The following is a 19,896-nucleotide window of genomic DNA, read 5'->3' as shown; positions in this document are numbered from 1 at the left end:
AGAGTCTTGAGAAGGTAGTTTGTGACCATACTTTTTGCATTTTTAAATCCAGACTTGGGCTCTTTCTCCATGTCTAGGCCTGATCACAAACAAGAAAAATTACTATTCACTGACCACAACAAAAATGACAATAATGTGTTTATAATCAAAAACTACAGTGTTCACTAAAACCAGTGAGAAAAGAAGTAGATAGAGAGAGAGATATAAGATAGATAGATAGATAGATAGATAGATAGATAGATAGATAGATAGATAAGAGGCAGAATTTGTTTTATGTTTACAAGGGGTGGGGAGGGATTACGAGGGGAAAGGTTAAAGACAACTGAATAAAATGCAATGAGAGAAGAAAGTCTTAAGACTAGATAATATTCCCTTAAAGAAAAAAGACAAAAGAATTGTACTTATCTGAAAAAGTAGACAATTATCCCCAAAGTGTGGAGCTAGTAGAGGGAGATGTTGAAGCTACAATAGCAGAATATGATCTGGTATATCTCATTGCAGCAAGGGGTTATGGGACAGGGGGAGGAGTCTGAGTTTGTAATTAGTGTCATTATTAAGGAAAAGGGTGCCAAGATGACCAGTCCATCTGTTCCAGTGCCCAAACTGAACCAGAATAAATATAAATTTATAATATTACATTTCCATAATAATAACTAAGACTATAACTTGTTTTCAATTAGTTATATTCATTTGGCAAGTAAGGCATTTAAACTTCAATAAAATAATACCATGTTTGGGATCATAATTTAATTATCTGTTTTGAAGCCATTTTGTGTGTCCACCCACACAAGTTGAATATTGGAAATGCTTCAGCTCTATTTTTATTTTATTTTTGTTAATATTAATAATTGTTTTAATAAATGGCAAAATTTAAGCTGAGTACTCTGTCATCTAGACTATTAAAGCAGATTATAAGATAACACAGCAGCCATAAAAACCTTTGACACAGTTGTTAGGCATCCACTGCAGGTAGATGTACACAAATTCAGTGAGTTGCCACTCCCTGAAATGCAACCTGTCAAAAAGAACTGCACAAAAACACTGTTTTCAGTGTTTTTTGCAGGGGACAAGCCCCTTGCACACCCCCTTAAATTATATATTCAACTCCATAGTCACACTGTAAGAGGGGAAGGGGGTAAACACCTGGAAATGGCACTTAGTGACTGCACTATTCCTCAATAATGCTTTTCAGAGGGAATGATGGCATTGTCAGGGAACTGAGTTTCATGGAGTTGAGGCTCGAGAAAATCTTATTTGTTGAGCAGTAGTCTAACTGGCTGTTTTGTTTGGAGTTAACTGTACTTATCTCCATATGGGGCTTCTCTGGATACTCATGTTTTCTTCTTAAAATCCATTGTTTGACTGGCATCTTTAAATTTTCCGAGTAGCTAAAAAAGCTCTATAAGGATTTGTTCATTTCACTTACTCAACTAAATTAATTTACTAAACAAAAGTAGCATCCCACATATACATCTGTCCTATGCTATATACATTGAGTTTCAGTGCACTGGAGTTTCACAGTACATTTTTGTGTTATTGTATGTTTCAGCAAGTTCCATCTTAAAATATGACATGTAACCTAATCATCCAGATTATAATCAAAATTAAAGATATGTAGTTTTTTTTTTAATTTCAGTGTTTTAATAATTGGCTTGAAATATTTTACTCGTGAAATATTAAACATCAAAAAAGATGAGTAACTATGTGGATACTTACCAATTAAGAAATTCACTTTTGAAACAGATCCTCCATATTGCTGTTCCATGTACTTTGGCATGTATGTTATCATTCCAACAAAGGCATTGAACTTTAAAACAGTGATAACAAGATAAAGAACATAAAGACTATTGCCCATAAGTCTCTTTAAGGATGGAAGGAAATCTGAAATGTAAAAAAAATGAAATTAATACACAAAAGATAGAGGGATATCTGCAAAATAAACAAATATTGAAATTAATACAAAAGATGCAAACTAATAATACATATTTTATCATTAAGAATTCAAAACAAGACTTCTTTCAAATCCCCTTGTAGTTAAACGTTTATTTTAGAACTTTGTTAACAATACAAACATTCTTTATGCTGGATAAGTTTTCTATAAATGTACATTTTACTGTACAATAGCTAGTTAGATGATTATTTATTTGTAGAAACCAGGATTGTCCATCTGGGCTAATCATACCTTTTCAGCAAAGTCTCAGTGAGAAAAGTTCCAGTTACTATTAATATTGATGAGTATAATTGCCAATACTAAAGTTAAAATACAAAAGTTAATATGGGAGTGCATAGCACAATTACATTAAACAACCACTAAGTCCAATCAAATGAAGTCAATGCAATTACAAATTTAAAAGTTAAAAGGTAAAGAAAAAGTTAAAAATATAAAAGTGGAGAAGTGTCAGAGCACAAAACAACCACATTAGGCAGTCACGGAGGTGGTATAGTCCAACTGAAATAAAACTAAAGAAGTGGGATGAAATATTGTCTAGTAATTATGTAGCAGTATAAGATGAGTGCTGCATTGTTGTGTGCAAGCACTAGACACTGACATGACAAATGAACACAAGGTAGATGGGTTGGCAGTTTATGTTAGTCAAATCAAGGATGGAAGAAAGGGATGAGTGTGACATTAAGTGATAATAAAATGAGTAGATGAGAAACATAGGGATGTGTTAGAGAGGCAGTTGAGAAGTTAATTCCTTCACTCCAATGGCGCTCAGGAAGTTTCCAGTGTAACTTCCAATGGGCAGAGCCTAAGCCTTTTGACAGAATCAAATGATGTCCTCACATTTCAAAATAATGTTCATATGTCTGGAACCATAGGGGTTATGAAAGAAGTATAAATGGCAAACTCTTCAGCACACTCTTTTTACAGTGGTACTATTCTTTAGGTTATAGGTCTTACAACAAATTTTCTAAGCCACAGTAAACACACTACTACTTTTGTAATATTTTGTAAACAACTTAAAATATCTCAGCAACCACTCAAGTTACACACATACTGTCAGCAGCATCTTATTCATTTTGCTGAGAGCTTTCATATAAGGCTAGGGTGTTCTGCCTGTGTTACTTGATTGCTGAGATATTTAGAAAAAAGTGAAAATTATAGCTATATAAATTCATATAATAAAAGCAACAGTTAATATCTATTTAACTGCACTAGACAGAGATCAGATATTAATGCATTTGAGTTTGCTATTGTGTAAACTTTAAGATGAAATCTTTACAAAATCTTGTACATAGCAAGGTTTTGGAATTATTGATGCAAATATGAACAGGCAATATTTGATGCCTGGAGGCATCAGTAGGAGTTAACTGCAGATGCACCTGGAGGCGTCACTCAGATGTAGTGGGTTAATTTATTGCTATATGATAGTAAGGTGGCACAACTAGCTTAGTAAGTAATGTCAGAGGCGAAAAAAAGAAATGACAAAAAAAGAAGAAAACATACTCATTTTCGGGTGCTGTGTACGCAAGCCCATTAAGCATATGTCGTTATGTATATGGAACACATGAAAGCTCATAGGTGTCAAATAAATGTATCTTTTAAATAAAATTCATTTGCAGAAATCAATGTTGATGTATTGAACTGCATAAGCCTTGAACCAGAGGAAATCAATAACAGCTTTTCAAATATATACTTACCGAAAAATCAAAATGACCAAACGTGCTAATAATCACAAAATGAAAATCAACAGTAATCATTTGTGATTTACCAAGGCAGGAAAAAGCAAATATTGGGGACATTCTGACAACACAGGGACAGTTATTGTGTGTGTGTGTGTGTGTGTGTGTGTGTGTGTGTGTGTGTGTGTGTGTGTGTGTGTGTGTATGTGGGAGAGTGAATGGGGGGGGGGGTTCTGCTAATAAGATGCAGAGTTACTTGCAGCAGAAACTGCTGATAAGCACTCAGAGTAGTTAGTGATTTAGAGACATGCAAATTAGCTGATAATGAAGCCTTTATTCATTGTGGCTAATGTGTCAATGAATCTGATTGGACCACACAGCAGGAACAGGGCCTTTTTACAGCAGATACTCCAGCAAAAGCCTGTAAGGAAACAGAAAGAAACTTACATGCAAACTCCATGCAGAAGGCACGTCATCTATCGAACAAACAACCAGAGAGCCAAGAACTACATGACAGCAATGCCAACTGCCACATAATGTTACTGCCCTAGTTTCAGACCAGTATTATGTAATACATTTTCATTTGCTATATTTGTAGATTTAACCTGGGCAGGTCAAATAGAATCAAGGCAATATTTTTGTTTGACTACTCATTCTGTTCTGCATCATATTTAATAGTAAACAAAACACATGAAACCAACTGTCGACTATTTCAGTCATATATCAGGATAGTTGTTATGAAACCGCAATAAGTGAAGGTCTCATTATAGTTTAAAACTTGCCTTTGATAATCTCAGATATTGTTGCCTCATGTTCTGCTGGCATGATATTTACATCTGGATTTAACTCACAAACAGATGTTGATGCTTCAGATTTTCTGACAATGTCTTGGCTTCCTTCTCCTTCCTTTGGTAAAGATTTAGGTAAGAATAAGAATGGAATAGCTGTGAAGAAATGCACGGCACCAACTACCAAAAAACCAAGCCACCATGCACCTACCCAGCGAATATCCTGAAGCCCAATAGATAGGTCGTCTGTAAAATAGAAAGAGTCAAACATTAGTTGTCTATATTTAATTTGCCATTTTGGAATGTATGATTTCATCCAATGGAAAAATAAATATATGTGTGTGTGTGTGTGTGTGTGTGTGTGTGTGTGTGTGTGTGTGTGTGTATATATATATATATATATATATATATATATATATATATACGATTTGATACAAAAAAAGTGGAATATTTGATCTAAACCACAAAGCACTGAAACTCATTTTACTGAAAATGTCACATACACTAAATATATCTCCAAAATCTTCACCACCCCTGTACCTCTCTAACATAAATATACTAACTACACAGTTATACAACAGATGCTGCCACGATGGTGCAGCGGTAGCATTGTTGCCTCACAGCAAGAGGTTCTCCCATTCTATTCTCGGCTGCAGTGCGGGGAGTGTCTTCTGTATGAAGTCTGCATGTCCTCCCCGCGGTTGGTTGGCATTCGAAAGACATGCGTAAGGGCGTGCCTTCATTGAAGGTTGGACGTCGAGTTGGCACCTCAGCGTTCCTGAAAATCTACTGCCAATCATTAGCGGACCGGAGTTCCGCTGTGGCGACCCCTAACCGGGAAAAGCTGAAAGGCAAACAAACGCAGTTACACAACAGCAGAGACAATGCAATACTGCCTTCACAGTGAATCACTGCTGGTGCGCATACACAAACTTGTAAACATAAAGACACAATTAGCAGCATTAGCAAGGAAATAATACTGAGCACCACTAATTCACATTATAACTCCCTTGCTCCAAAACCAACAGTTATTTTCCACAATATAACATAGTTCTGGAATGGGTGGGATAGAGTTCCAATGCTTACTAACATAAGTTGAATACAGTGAGCCACTTGCACTGTTATGAGACTTGGTCATGGTCAGGAGATATTTACTCTGTGAGCAGAGATTCCTAGGAGGAAAGTAGTGTTTGAGGATGTTTTGCAGTGGTCAGCAGGTGTGGGGTTAGTGTATTATTTGGTGGGCGATAAGCAGCTGGTAGTAGATAAGTAAATTAGGTAGTTCAAGCTCCTGTACATATAAATATTCCCTGATAATCTTCACAGTGCTTTAGGGTCTGAATAGTTTGATAAATTGAATGCCAACTTAGCTATTTTACTTTAGCAAACCTCTAGTTTATTTTTTAGGTGGAGTGATGATTAGTTAGGATAAGTGCGGCATAGAGAAGTGAAGGGAGAATCTAAGATGTTGCAAAAGAATTCCCAGAGCAGTCATTGAGAAAGGATTTGTTTCTGTAGAGGAAGGCCAGCTTTTGGTGAGTTTTTTTGATGGCTTGAGTGTTGTGTTGATAGCATTTTAGGTTATTGTCAATTAGGACACCAAGAAGCTTTGTGCTGGAAACTATTTCAATTATGGTATTATTTGCTAATGTGATGTTGAAGAATCATTTCCATTCTAACAGCGATTTTGGTAAAAACAGAAATACTTTGTTTTTTATCATTTAAAAAAATTGGCAGTCATCTAGCCAGACCTCAACTGAGGAAAAGGAGTCCTGGGTTATCTCTTGGAGTAGCAGAAGACTTTGTATAGAGCATGTGAGAATGCCATCATCTGTATTGTACTATGGAGGCTTCTATGGTAGCTCACATATTTATATACCCTTAATTTGATAGATACATACACTCAAATATACATAGACATGCATATACATGCACATTACTCAATAAGATATTAAAAGCTCACCACAGATCCCACTAAGGTTCTGTTTTTGTTCCTTGCTATTCACTTTTTTAACATACAATCACAAACCTGTTCAAAAAATTTATATGTTTAAACCCAGGATTCTGAACATCTTAATCACTAGCTAGTTTTTCATTATAAAATACCCTGGCTCTGAGATATTAACACTATCTTGCTTTCTATTGTTGACATCCACATCTGTTATAACACATGCCAGTGCAATGCACTTATACTATAATATTACAAACCACTCACTCATCTCTCCTTCTTGCAGGTCTCCTTGCTGTCAATTTTTCCCAACTGTACATTTCTTTACCTATACAGTTTCATCCCATTTTATTTTCCAAACTTTTTGAGCATGATTGGATGGATTTTATCTTGCAGTAGTTCAGTAATGAGGATTTCGTCTTTCTAAGGCAATCTGCAGAGTATACACAATGCCCAATTCAGGACATCATAGACTGTTCAGCCCTAAACTACATTGAGATCAGACAATAACAAGTCTCTTGTGGTGATAACTGCTACTCATTCTGCCCTTGTAGTGACAACAGTATCACAGCATGACTTGACTTCCAACCTTCTGTGATCCGAAATTAACCAGCAATATTAAGATATAAAAGAAGGTCTGTCCTATATCATTTACCTCATTTTCCATTATTCACGTTTAACAGCTTTACAACGATGTCATTTATGATGATACAATATGAGTATCTTATAAAATATTACTCACTCAGTCTGTTTAGTGGTATAAATAAACATCCCCAAAGTTAAAACTTTGTACATTGTTAACCATAATCTGTGAGTAGATGGCTACAAGGCTCCTTATTGAAAAGTCGACACTCTAAATGCTTAGTGCAGAAAAGCCAACAAAAACACCAAAAACGCAGGTGCAAAAAAAAAATCTCGAAAATCACTCTTCTGCTTAAAACTTCTTTTTGTGGGGGGAGGGCAAGCCCCCCCCCTACACCCCCAAAATGGATCTGTGCAGAATAACTGAGTTTTCAGAAACTGAAAATTCATATGGTCAACATCAAACGATCAAGTTTCCAAAAACTCAAACATTAAAAAAAAAAACACAAAAAAAACAAAAGTCTACCTTTTTTATGTTTTTGCAGGAGAGCAAGCCCCCCTGCACCCCACAGCTCTGCAAATTATATATACTAACTCCGAGATCACATTACAGTGAGGAAAAGGGTAAATTTACCAATCCACACTGTATCATGATCTCCATTGAAAAGCTTCAGGTTTTCAAAAATTCGATCATATGGTCTCAACCATATGAATTTTGAGTTTCTAAAAACTCAGTCAACTGATAGAGACCCTCCCAAATTTATATATACCAACACTGAGATCACCATACCTCTAAGAAAAGGTTATATTCCAAGAAATGTTATCTCGGACTTAGTATATGCAAGTCTGAACTTTCTGGCATTCAGTCTCTATGTTTCAGGAATCGCTGTAGTGGGTCCTGACATTACAAACAGTTACCTGTCTACAGTAATTGCACACGATGCCAGAGTCATTGTATAATGTTGCAATGTATTGCATAACATTAAGTCACTCCTACTAAATTTTAACTGTGTCGTCTAATGAATGAAATCTGTGTTGCCATCTGTAACTATGGTATTTTTGTATAACAGAATCATTACATGTATGAACATTTTTGAACTTTGCTTCTTTCTGTGAGTAGATGACTACAGGGGTCTTTATTGAAAAGTCGACACTCAAAATGCTGAGCGCAGAAAAGCCAACAAAAAGACCAAAAACACAGGTGAAGAAAAAAATCTCTAAAATCACTCTTCTGCTTAAAACTTTTTTGTGGGGGGGGGTGGAGGTCAAGCCCCCCCCCCACACCCCCAAAATGGATCTGTGCCAGATGACTGAGTTTTCAGAAACTCAAAATTCATATGGTCAAGATCATATGATCAAGTTTCTAAAAACTCGAACATTAAAAAAAAACACAAAAAAACACAGAAGTCTACCTTTTTATGTTTTTGCAGGAGAGCAGGCCCCCCTGCACCCCACACCCCTGCAAAGTATATATACCAACTCCAAGATCACACTACAGTAAGAAAAAGGGTAAATTTACCAATCTGCACTGTATCACAATCTCCATTGAAAAGCTTCAGGTTTTCAAAAATTCAATCATATGGTCTCAACCATATGAATTTTGCTTTTCTGAAAACTCAATCAACCGATTGATACCCTCCCAAATTTATATATACCAACTCTGAGATCATCATACCTCTGAAAAAAGAGAGTATTCCAAGAAATGTTATCTCGGACTTAGTATATGCAAGTCTGAACTTTCTGGCATTCAGTCTCTATGTTTCAGGAATTGCTGTAGAGGGTCCTGCAATTACAAATGGTTACCTGTCTACAGTAATTGCACATGATGCCAGAGTCATTGTATGATGTTGTAATGTATTGCATGATGTTAAGCTACTGCTACTAAATTGTAACTTTGTCATCTTATGAATGAAATCTGTGTTACCATCTGTAACTATGGTATTTTTGTATAACAGAATCATTACATCTATGAACTTTTTGGAACTTTGCTTCTTTCTTGGACAATAACTGCCCAGATATCCTGGTTGATAAACCTAAATAAATAACTTAAAGGAAATAAACAAATTCTTTGAAAGCTATACATATATATATATATATATATATATATATATATATATATATATATATATATAAAATGAGATATCATAATTATTGTAAAACCTAAAGGTCTAATCTCTTCAACTCTAGAGGTTGCTGAGAAAAAGATCAGTTTCATAATGAGATTTCCCATGTGTGATTTTTTTTTAAATGCCTTAAGTCAAAGATCTCAAAATCACGGGCCATGGACCTCAAGCACCCTCAAGCCAGCATAATTTTAGATGAAGAAGCAACAACTAATTTTCTAGCTACACTGCCTGCATTTCTTTTTGTCTTGGAGATTGTAGCCCTTGCCCAAGTTTGTTAATCATCATACAGCATGAGCACAATTATTTGAGTTTTAGACCCCCTGCCTTTAGTTTATAAATCCTGACTCTGGTTATCATTTTTATTTAGGTTGCAGTAAAATAAGCTTAAAAATATATTTGTCTCTATGCTGAACATTGAAAGCTATAGATCTGATACATGCATTTGGTGTTATTTTATATACCTAGAGATGAAGTAGCCAAGGTCTCTGATCTATATCATCAATTTTAAACTCTCTGTTAAAGGTTCATGGAAAATTTTATTTTGTTTCTCATTTCTAAAGAAGATGATGTTTTCCCCTAAGTAACAAATGGATAACTACAGACCAATAATCATACATTATCTCCTTGTTTAGTTACTGATGAAAATAGTGGAGAAAAAAGTGAGAACTTGTAGAGTAACAATGGCTCTTTGATTGCACAGTATGGTTTCGGAATTAAACATAAACTCCTTTAATGATGCGGTAAAATGCATAATACACAAAGGTTGTCTTAATGGTGATGTCTGTGAAGGTATAGCAAAGAAATATGAGTCTATCAGTCAAAGATTCTACATTCATCAACTGGGGAACATAAAATTTAATGATGGTGGTTCTTGATAAAGAAACGGAGTATAAAAGACTAATATTTTATCTCATTGCTATTAGAGATCTATAAAGTGCCTCAGAATTCTGTAAACCTAGTTTGTTTGCTGTCTTGAGGATATGCATTCCTCCCAGTTCTTTAGACTGGTAAGTTGCATTAAAAAGTCATATTCCCTAATATAAATCCATCCAGGATTTATTTAGTTAGTTTTTATGCTTAGTTATCCTTTGTTGACCAGGTTAACTTCACTAGGCTAGTAACCCCTTTTCAGGGGAGAACCGACGTAGTATTTATACTAGTAAAGGGAAAATTGGCCAGGACAACAGGTAACTTCCCCTACTGTTCATAGGTTCATAGTTTCATAGGTAGATACTAGGCCATCTGCCTTAGGGAATTTATAAGCCTAGCCAGAGTGTATTTGGCTTCTGCCTCCCTATTAGATTAGCCTACTGTGCCTCTGTAAAGTAGGTCGCAGAAGGTACCCTTTTAAGATTAGTTTACTGTGCCTCTGTCTAGCAGGGACACAGGAGAGATCCCAGGGGTGAATTTGCAATTTCCCATCCACGCGTCCAAATTTCGCTTGAAGAGGGTCAGTGAGCAGCTATGTCTAACATGAATTGGGATTCTATTCCAGAGTGAGGGGAGCCTCTGGGAAATGAATCTGTCCCTCCAGCATGTCCTATTTATTTTTGTGCTGAGGTTTAGGTCCCTGGAGCGTGTAGCTCTAAGGGACTTGGATTTTTTGAGGTGGAGCATGTCCATTAATTCTGGGTTTGACATGGCTTTGTAGGTCAGGCATAGATTGCCTCTGAGTAGGCGGTAAGCAACTGAGTAGAGCTGGAGTTTCTTTAGTCGAGCTGCATAAGACATCTGTTTGTAGCCCATGATCCTCTTGGTGAGGTACTTTTGGGGTCTCTCCAGTTGCTGCAGGTGTCGGGTAAGGTACATCCCAAAAGGGGCATTGTATTCAATTATGGGCCTGATGAGTGATGAGTAGAGGGGCACAATGACCTCTCTTGATCTAGATGCGAACCCTTTCATGATAAGGTGGGCTATATAGAAGGTCTTTCTAACCACTTTGGCAACGTGATTATCAAAGGAGAGATTACTATCTACGTTGGTCCCCAGATCTCTAATTATTTCTTCCGTACTTAATGGATTACCACCTATGTGGTAATTTGTGAGCACCTTGTTTTTCCCAAAGGGGATGACTATGCACTTTTTAGCATTTAGCTTGAGGCCATGGCTCTGGCACCAAGCATCCATCTCTGTGAAACCCTTTTGGAGGATGCTTGTGTCAGCTGGAGATTCGATTATGGCCCCCAGTTTGTCAGCCATAATCCCCCCGTGTTAGCCTGAACCTCAGAGAAGTATATACCGAACAAGAGAGGCCCCAGAACTGAGCCCTGTGGGATGCCACTTGTAACTGGTTTGGATTCGGACATGGCACCTGCGATTCTGACCATGTGGGTTCTATCTCTGAGCCAGTTTGCAACTCATCTTGTGATATAGGGGTTGATATTTAAGCTGGTAAGCTTATTTATGATGCCCAAGTGGGGTATTGTGTCGAAGGCTTTTGCGAGGTCCAGGTAGGCTGTGTGGACTACCTTGCCTCATCTATGGCTTTGGTAACTGTTTCAAAGAAATCAACTAGGTTTAAGAGGCAAGATCTGCCCTTAACAAAGCCAAATTGGGTAGGGTCCAGTGTCTGGAGGCTCCCAATGTCTTTGTTTATGAGTTCCATGATAATACGCTCCATAGCTTTACAGACCAGACTAGTCAGGCTTATGGGGCGATAGTTTCAAGGGTCCGTTGTGGCACCACCTTTGTGGAGTGGGACCACTGTAGCTGTACGCCATTCTTTGGGTACATATCCTGTAGTAAGGCTAAGTTTGAACAGTGACTTAATGTGAGGGCTCAGTTCTTCTTGGAGCTTGTGTAAGACACAGCCTGGGACACCGTCCGGTCTCATAGATGCTGTGTTTTTTGCTTTGGAGAGGGCAACTTTCACCTGTGCATCTGTGATGTCAGGGAGGTTACATTCAGTTGGGATAGGCATTTGCTCCTTTGGGGGAAGGGGAGTTTGCGCTGAATCTGTCTGCCAGGATGTTGGCTATGTCTGTAGGTTCGGTATATTTTGTACCGTTATGCAACAATTCAGAGCATATCTGGGAGTTTCCGCCCATGTTCCTGACATAACTAAAGAAGGCCTTGTGATTATCTTTAGTGTCTAGGGCAATTTTTCTTTCAAACTGGCCTTTGATGATTTTATGAGGGATCAAGTTTCTTGCTAATACTGATCAAAGATGCCTTCCCTTTTTGGGATTTTGCTCTGTCATGTAGTAGCTTCCTCCTTCTGTTGTATAGCTTATTTATGGCCAGGGTCCACCAGACCGGTCTCCTGTTTTGGAGGAGTGAGTCTTGGTTTTATTTGGGATAGCACGATCCATGCATTCCTGCAGGTGCTCATAGAATGCATTTGTAAAGGATTCTGCGGATTGGGCTGTATTATCCTCTGGCCCAGGGGCTATGAAGGATTCCACCTCAGTCTTGAGAAGTGCAAAGTTGGCTTTTGAGAAATTCTTTACAGTGATTTCCTTGGCTGGGGGTGGGGATGGGATATGGATGTCCAGGGAAATTTGTTTATGGTCTGATCTTACCAATGAGGGGTTTACCTCTGGTGTGGAACATAGAGCCCCCATGTTGGTGATGACCAGGTCCAATATGTCGTTCCCTCTTGTGGGAGTGGTGACCAGTTGTTCCATTGTGTTAGAGTTTATAAATTCAAGGAACCGTTGGGCGAGGGTGTTTGGTCTTGAGTAGTTTTCCCAGTCAATGTTTGGGTAGTTGAAGTCACCCAATAACATAGTGTTTGGAGAGACCTTTATATTCTCCAGTGTTCTCAGGAATGCCAAGTGGGGTTCCTGTAATAGGGAGGGTGTTCTGTAGCAGGCTACAAACTGAAAGGCAGTTTTGCCCGCTGTTAGTTGCACATGGATGGTTTCCGATGCTTCGTGCAGTGCCACTAACCTGGAGGTGTAGGTATCTTTGATGAATATAGATACTCCCCCTCCTTTTGTGCTTCGGTCCGAGTTTTGGGGCGAACGCATGGTATGAGTTATAACCTGGTAGTGCTGGGGTGCTCTCAGGAGCCTTGAACCAGGTTTCTGTTACTGCACAGACATCGATTTTCTCCATACTGAGGAGAGCCTCGAGTGCGTGCATCATGAGGTTTAGACTTCTGGCATTGAGTAGCATTACCTTTAGTTTTTTTATCCTTGGGTTCTCTATGGAGGTGGGTTTGTCCTTTGAGCCTTGCCTAAAAAAGGCACTATGGGGGTGGCAAGAACCTTGGCCAGTATACGAAAGCCTAAGGGTGACAGGTGCAAGCCGTCCCTAGAGAAGCAATGTGGCTTGTCGAGCATGTCATCCCAGGCTGACAGACACTGGATCCCCTTTGAATGACACCTATACTTTAGCCAGTTGTTGAAACTGATCATTTTGTCTTTATACTGTGGCATCATTCTTGGTGAGGGCAAGATGCTACTCAAGGTCAGGGTCATAGCAGCCTGGGCTACATGGTCAGAGAGCTCCTCTATGTCTCTTTTCATGTAGTCCAGGGAGGTATGTCTCAGGTCATTCACACCAGCATGGACAATGACAGAGTCATACTTGTACTTGCTTTGGAGTGACCTGAGTGCTTGCATTATGTGGCAGATCCTGGCACCCAACAGGCAGCTTACAGTGACCTTCTCCTTGTTCAGTCTGGTGAGCGGGACGTCAGTGTGCCGGACAATAGAGTCCACTATAACAAGTGTATTTGGTGTGTTGTTTGGCCTTAAGGGCTGTGACTGTGAGGCACACTGATTTTGTGAGATATGTGATTCGTGGGTATTGTTGAGGGGGTGGTTGTTGCTTGGATATCTGCTTAGGATGTCTTTGCTGTTTAGGCAGATTTTTATTTAGAGCCTCCGAGTATGTTTTTGTGTGTTTATGTGTTGGGTATGCAGATGCAATAGGTCTGTGTGAGACTGGATTTGTGGTGTGGGTGGTTACCTTTTCCTCCTGACTGACTGTGCCAGTCATGGGTTGAGAGAGCTCTGCCTCCAGTTTGGCTGTGTAACTTCATCTCTCACATGTATTAGAGTTTGTTGAAAGGAGGAGAGGGTTGTCTGTGTACATAAGGCAATTGTAACATTGCCTCAAAATTCCCAGATTCACCAGCTGGACTGGAGAGTAACCTTGAAACTGACCCTTGGACATACCAGATTAGTATAGGGAACTGTTTTTTTACTGATCAGATTAGGGAAGGGAACTGATTTTTCACTTGATCAGGAAGGACCAATTGGGAGTCTAATACTTATGAGAAGTCAAGGAGGGTGTAGTGCTTTAGTTAGTTAGTGTTTCCTTATAAGAACTGAGCAAGTGCAGGGCTTTAGAAAGAGAATAGAGTGATTACTTTGAGAGTTTGAACAGTTCTAAGGGAAAAAGTGAAGAGCAGACTTTGTGGAGCCTGGAATACTTTAAACCTGTCTAGGCGGCACTGCCCGACGCAGCTCAGTGCGCAAAACCACGCAAAAAGAGAGTTGTAGGGTTTTAACAGAGAGTTGGTAGTCGGGGAAGGATTTGTGTGTTACACATCCTGACCTCCTGTTTCCTGTCCAAGCACAGAGGCAGCCAGGAGGAACAGGAAGAAAATATGGCTGATTCAGCTTTGGCTGAAAATGAAGTGAAAGTTGATGAACAACATGTAGTTGAAATGGTAGAATTGCTGCCAGAAGTTTTTTTCTGATGCTGTGGGTGAAGAAAAAACAGTGATTTTGGAAGAAAAGGAGATTGTAGCTGTAACAGAGATGGATTCAGAGGAAAACTTTCAGAGGAGATTGTTTGAAGGAGAAACAGTTATGTCTCAGAAATGCATAATTACAACCCTCCAATCGGGTGGGTTCCGGGATGATTATTTGGAAGAAATGGTAAATCAAAGTGAACCAGAAAGTGGAGCAGCAATTTCATGGAGTGACATTATGGAGTAAATAGAAGAAGAAAAAGGAGAAGAAGAGACTGTGACCAGAAAAAGTTCAAGAGACAAAAACATATGCACAAACTGTGGCGGAAGGAGCAAAGAAGAAAGAAGAAATAAAGGAAACAAAAAAGTATACTGTACTTGTGAGCTGTAAAAAAGAAGAAAGTTTGGACAGGTATAAAGTTTGGGACTCTGTCATAGCACCTCTGGGTATAAAAGCAAAAGAGGAAAGAGCATATATTTTAATTAATAAAGAGACTTTTGTGACTTGATATTTGAGACTGGGAAAGCCATGGAACATTTTTGGGGTGCATATGAACAAAAGAAAAATATTTATCCATGGTCAGAATATGTCATGCAAGCTTTTTACAGACAAACAGAAAAGAATAATGATCTAGCTTAGAACTGAAGTTGAAGCAAAAAACTGAAAGAATATTTGTTAACTATATGTAAAGAAGTAATGGACACTACAAAAATATATGATGAAAGAGGACTATGGACTAAGTGATGGAAATGTGGAGTAATACTGAAAATGGAAAATGATAATGTTATGCACATACCTACTATTATTGATGTTCATGGTAATAGGGGTTTTGTGAAATACAGGGATCAACAAAAATCTGTTATTTTTGTGGAAAAAAAATGATCATTTAATCCATTTTTTTTGTTGTTGTTGTGTCTTTTGGCTTTTCCCGGCTAGGGGTCGCCACAGCGGAACTCCGGTCCGCTAATGATTGGCAGTAGATTTTTACATGCTGAGTTGCCAGCCCTGATGCACAACCTTCCACGAAGGTACGCCCATTCATGCATGTCTCTACACAGAAGACGGTCTTGCTGAGAATCGAACCTGACAATGCCTTACTGTGAGGCGACAACACTACCACAGCACCACCACCGCAGTGATCATTTAATGTATAAATGTGATAAAAATGTTATTTATATGGTAAAACAGGTTATGATGCAAAAATGCTATTTAAAGTGAAAATAATGTGGTAATACTGGTCATTCATGACTAGAACGTGAGATGAATGTGCAAAAAATGAAATTGAAAATGAAGTTATACAGAGTAAAGATATAGCAGAATGCGTTATTCAAGAAAATGTACAAAAAGATGTAATTGATAAAGACGTTATACATGAAGTTAAAAAAATTAACAAGGAAAAAGAAACAGAGGAGACAAGTGAGGAAGAAACTGATGAGTGCACCGTAAGAAACAAAAAGAATTCAACAGGGAAAAGAGTTAAAGAAAGGAAAAGAAAATTCAAAAACAATGCTTAGAGAAAATAAGAAATAAAAGGGATAAACATTTTATTATACTTACTGTTCTTAAAAGCTGAAAATATTAGCTTTAAATGTGAACAGTATGAAAAATATTAAAAGGAGAATAGGTATATTACAATGGTGTCCTGCAGTAGATGCACTTAGTATTGTTTTAGATGATATCAGATTATTAACAGAGGAAGAAATAACACAAACTGAAAAACTTTAGAATGGTGTGGTAGTTTGGAACAATGGGAAAGAAACATGCTTGAGCATATGTATATTATGTCAAGAAAGCATTAAAATAGTAGATGTAATCATAATGGAATTAGGCCGAACTATGGTAATAGACATGAGATGGAAAAAGTATGTGTACAGAATTATAACTTTATATGCATATGTAACAAAAAAGAGAGAAATGATGTTTAAAAATATTCATGAATACGTTTGTGTAAATATGGACATTATAGTGGTGGGTAATTTTAATTGTAATTTAGGGAAAAAATAAGAGCAATTGTGATGTTAAAATGGTTAAAGAAATTATGAGAAGTGGAAAGTTAAGTGTACATGAGAATAACCACTGGACCTATAAAAGGAATGCAATTAGGACAGAAATTGATTATTTTTTAATATCTGGTAGTTTAAAAGTTATTAAAAAGGACTTAAATATGCTGGATTTTCAGATCATGTGGCAATATGGGTTAAAGTACAGGAAAATTAAGAATATATAAGAAAAGGAAAAGGAATAAAGAGAATTAATGAAAATGAATTAAATTTAGAAGAGAAAAAAGAACTTTTGGAATTATGGAAAAAGCATATGCCTATGAGGGATTTTTATGAGAATCAGAATGTTTGGTGGCTTAATTTTAAAGGAAAATATCAAAAAATATTTTTAGAATGTATAAGGAAGAAAAGAAGAAAAGAAAAAGAGAGATATAAGATATTAAGTCAAGAAACATTTAGAGACTTATTAGAGAAGAAAAATTCCTTTTATGAAAAAGAAATAGAAATATATAAAATTAATCAAATTAAAATTAACAATTTGTTATATAAGCAAAAATATTGTTTACAAGGAAAGAAAGAAGTGGTAGTGCCGTATCTGATTAAAATATTAAAAGAAGGAAAATAAGAGAATTATAAAATAAGGAATGTAGGCAAATAAGACAGCAAGAAAGAATATATGAAATAATTACAGAATATGTACTGGAATTATTTGTTAAGAGATAAGAAAACATAGAACAAATTTATAAAGGTGAAAAATTAAATAAGGAAGATAATGAGTATTTAGAACAAAAAAAATAGCTAAGAAAGAATTGAATAAAATTCTAAAATATATTAACATGAATTCTGCAACAGGACTGGACAGAAATGAATATGGTATGTATAAAGAAATAAAAGAGTGGCAAAAAATCATTTTCATAGAAGTTCTGAATGAATGGTTAGAAACTGAAATTAAAGAGAAAGAGATATGTACAGGTGTTATAAAATTTATATTTAAAAAGGAAATAAAGGGAAGATAAAAAATGGAGATCTATAATGTTGAATAATACAGGTTAGAATTTTTTTATGAGAATAATAACAAAAAGGCTACAGAAAAAAATGGATAGAATATATGACCAACATGTATTTGGAAGAAAAGGATAAGGAAGTCAACAGTTATTATGGATAATAAGAGAAATAATTGATGATATCATAAATAAAAATGTAGAAGCAAAGGTTATGATAGGGGATATAAGTAAAGCTTATGATAATATTCAATATAAATCATTATGGGGAATTTTGCAGGCATATAATGTAAGCAAAAAATATTACAAGTAATAAAATCTATTTATGAAAGGAACTATGTGAAACTAAATGTAAATGGCTGGGTTGGAGAAGAAATAAAAATAGAATGTGGAATAAAGCTGGACTGCCCAGCTAGTAGTGTAATTTTTTCATTAGTTATGAATGTAATAGTGAAGGAAATTAATAAAATATCAAATAGTGGTGGATACAAAATGATGAAGGAAGCACAATTGCCAATAATGCATAATTATGTGGATGATATTGTATTAATTGTTAAAAATAAAGTATGGATGGAAAAAGTAAATGAAAAATTAAGTATAAATTAAAAAAATGGTTTAAGTATAAATAAGGAGAAAAGTAAAGGATTTGGTTTTGAAAATATGATAGGAGGTGTTGAGTTCAATGAAAAATATATAGATATATTAGGAATAACATTTAGAAGGAACAAATACAGACAGCAACAATGGGATAATGTACTCAAAGTAAAGGATATGACTAATTTTTGGAAATCATATAGATTTTCATATAGAAAAAAGCACACTTGTTGAACACCATGGTAATACGAAAATTGCTTATGTGTTGTTAACATCTATATGATTCCTATTAAGGATAAAAGGAATTAATGATGATTATATTCTCTTTTATATGGGGCTCTAGACTGAATCCAGTCAAAAGAGGGATTTTGTATGTGAAAGAAGAGCAAGTAGGTTTGGGTTTAATACACCCAATAGTGCATGCAGCATTGTTAATTTTATATAAGGTATTAAAAGGAATTATGAAGGAAAATAAAAACTTGATAGAAATGATACTATATTATAAATACAAAGAATTGTGGGAAGGAATGGAAGTTAAAAAATGAAGTAAAAGCATTGTGAATGAAGAAATGAAAGAGTACCAAAACAAAATTATGTTATGAAAAGTAAAAAAGAATATATGTGAGAAAAATAGAAAGGAGTGGTACTTAAGTATTATGAAAGCATTTAATTGTATTGATCCATGGAAAAAAATAAAAATAGATGAGAAAAAGCCATAATGATGATAGATAATAAATATAAAAAGATTAAAGAATGTAATGATTTTTTTATGGCGATTGTCTATTAGAAAATTGGCTGTTAAGGCAAATATGCCATATAAAAAAGCAAGATAGACTATGTAATAAATGATTGAATATGTAATAAATGTGGAGAGTTTGACTACTGAGCATGTGTTTTTGAAATGTGAAAGGTTAATAATTTTTGGAAAAAAATATGTAAAGACAATAGGGTGAAAAGTTTGTTAAAATTTGAACAAATACATATGGACATAATATAATTTGGTTATTATGTTGCACATAAACAGGAAGAAGTAAAGAAAATGGGCAGAGTAATATGTTATGCTTCATGGACTACATGGAACGAGAGACTAAATGAAATTAAATACAATGGAAAATTGATTTTGACAAAGATTTTGGAAAAAAAATGTTTTGGTTGTGGATAAAAGAGTGGGGGAATGCTTGAATTTAGGTTTCTAATGTATGGAGATTTGTAAACAGATGTAAATAATGTAAATATGCAAATATGTAAATAATATGTAATATATATATATCAATAAAAAACTCTATTCATTGTACAAGTGTAAACAGTAAAGGAAGGTGAATGGAGAGAAGTGAAGAAGGTAGAAGTTAAAAGAAAGTATCAGGTGTGGATAAATAATAAAACAGAAAAGGAACTAGACAGGTATAAAATGTGGGACAACATAATTTCACCTCAGAATATTGAACCCAGAGAGGTAAGAGCTTTTATTTGTATTAATAAAGATACTTTTTGTGATATTTATGAGGAGGCACTGTACATGTGAAAATGTGGGGAACAATATAAAAAGAAAAATATGAACCACTGGAACATGTATGTTGTTCAG

General features: G+C 36.1%; 1 protein-coding gene across 2 annotated transcripts in view; it reads right to left on the bottom strand.

Moving 5' to 3' along the window:
* The window catches only part of LOC122815359 (solute carrier organic anion transporter family member 1A2-like), a 420,483-nt gene that overhangs the window by 207,708 nt on the left and 192,879 nt on the right, over positions 1-19,896 (bottom strand). For both annotated transcript variants that reach the window (XM_044087813.1, XM_044087814.1), the window contains 2 exons: positions 4,410-4,661; positions 1,717-1,881 (listed from right to left, as the gene is read on the bottom strand). In XM_044087813.1, coding sequence (XP_043943748.1) covers positions 1,717-1,881; positions 4,410-4,661 — 417 coding nt within the window. The remainder of the gene's footprint in view (positions 1-1,716; positions 1,882-4,409; positions 4,662-19,896) is intronic.

Source organism: Protopterus annectens, chromosome 11.part0 (genome assembly GCF_019279795.1).
Source record: "Protopterus annectens isolate FY-2018-M chromosome 11.part0, PAN1.0, whole genome shotgun sequence".
Classification (NCBI taxonomy): domain Eukaryota; kingdom Metazoa; phylum Chordata; order Ceratodontiformes; family Protopteridae; genus Protopterus; species Protopterus annectens.
Note: the sequence above shows the minus strand (reverse complement) of the source record. Positions and strands in the feature narration are given on the sequence as shown.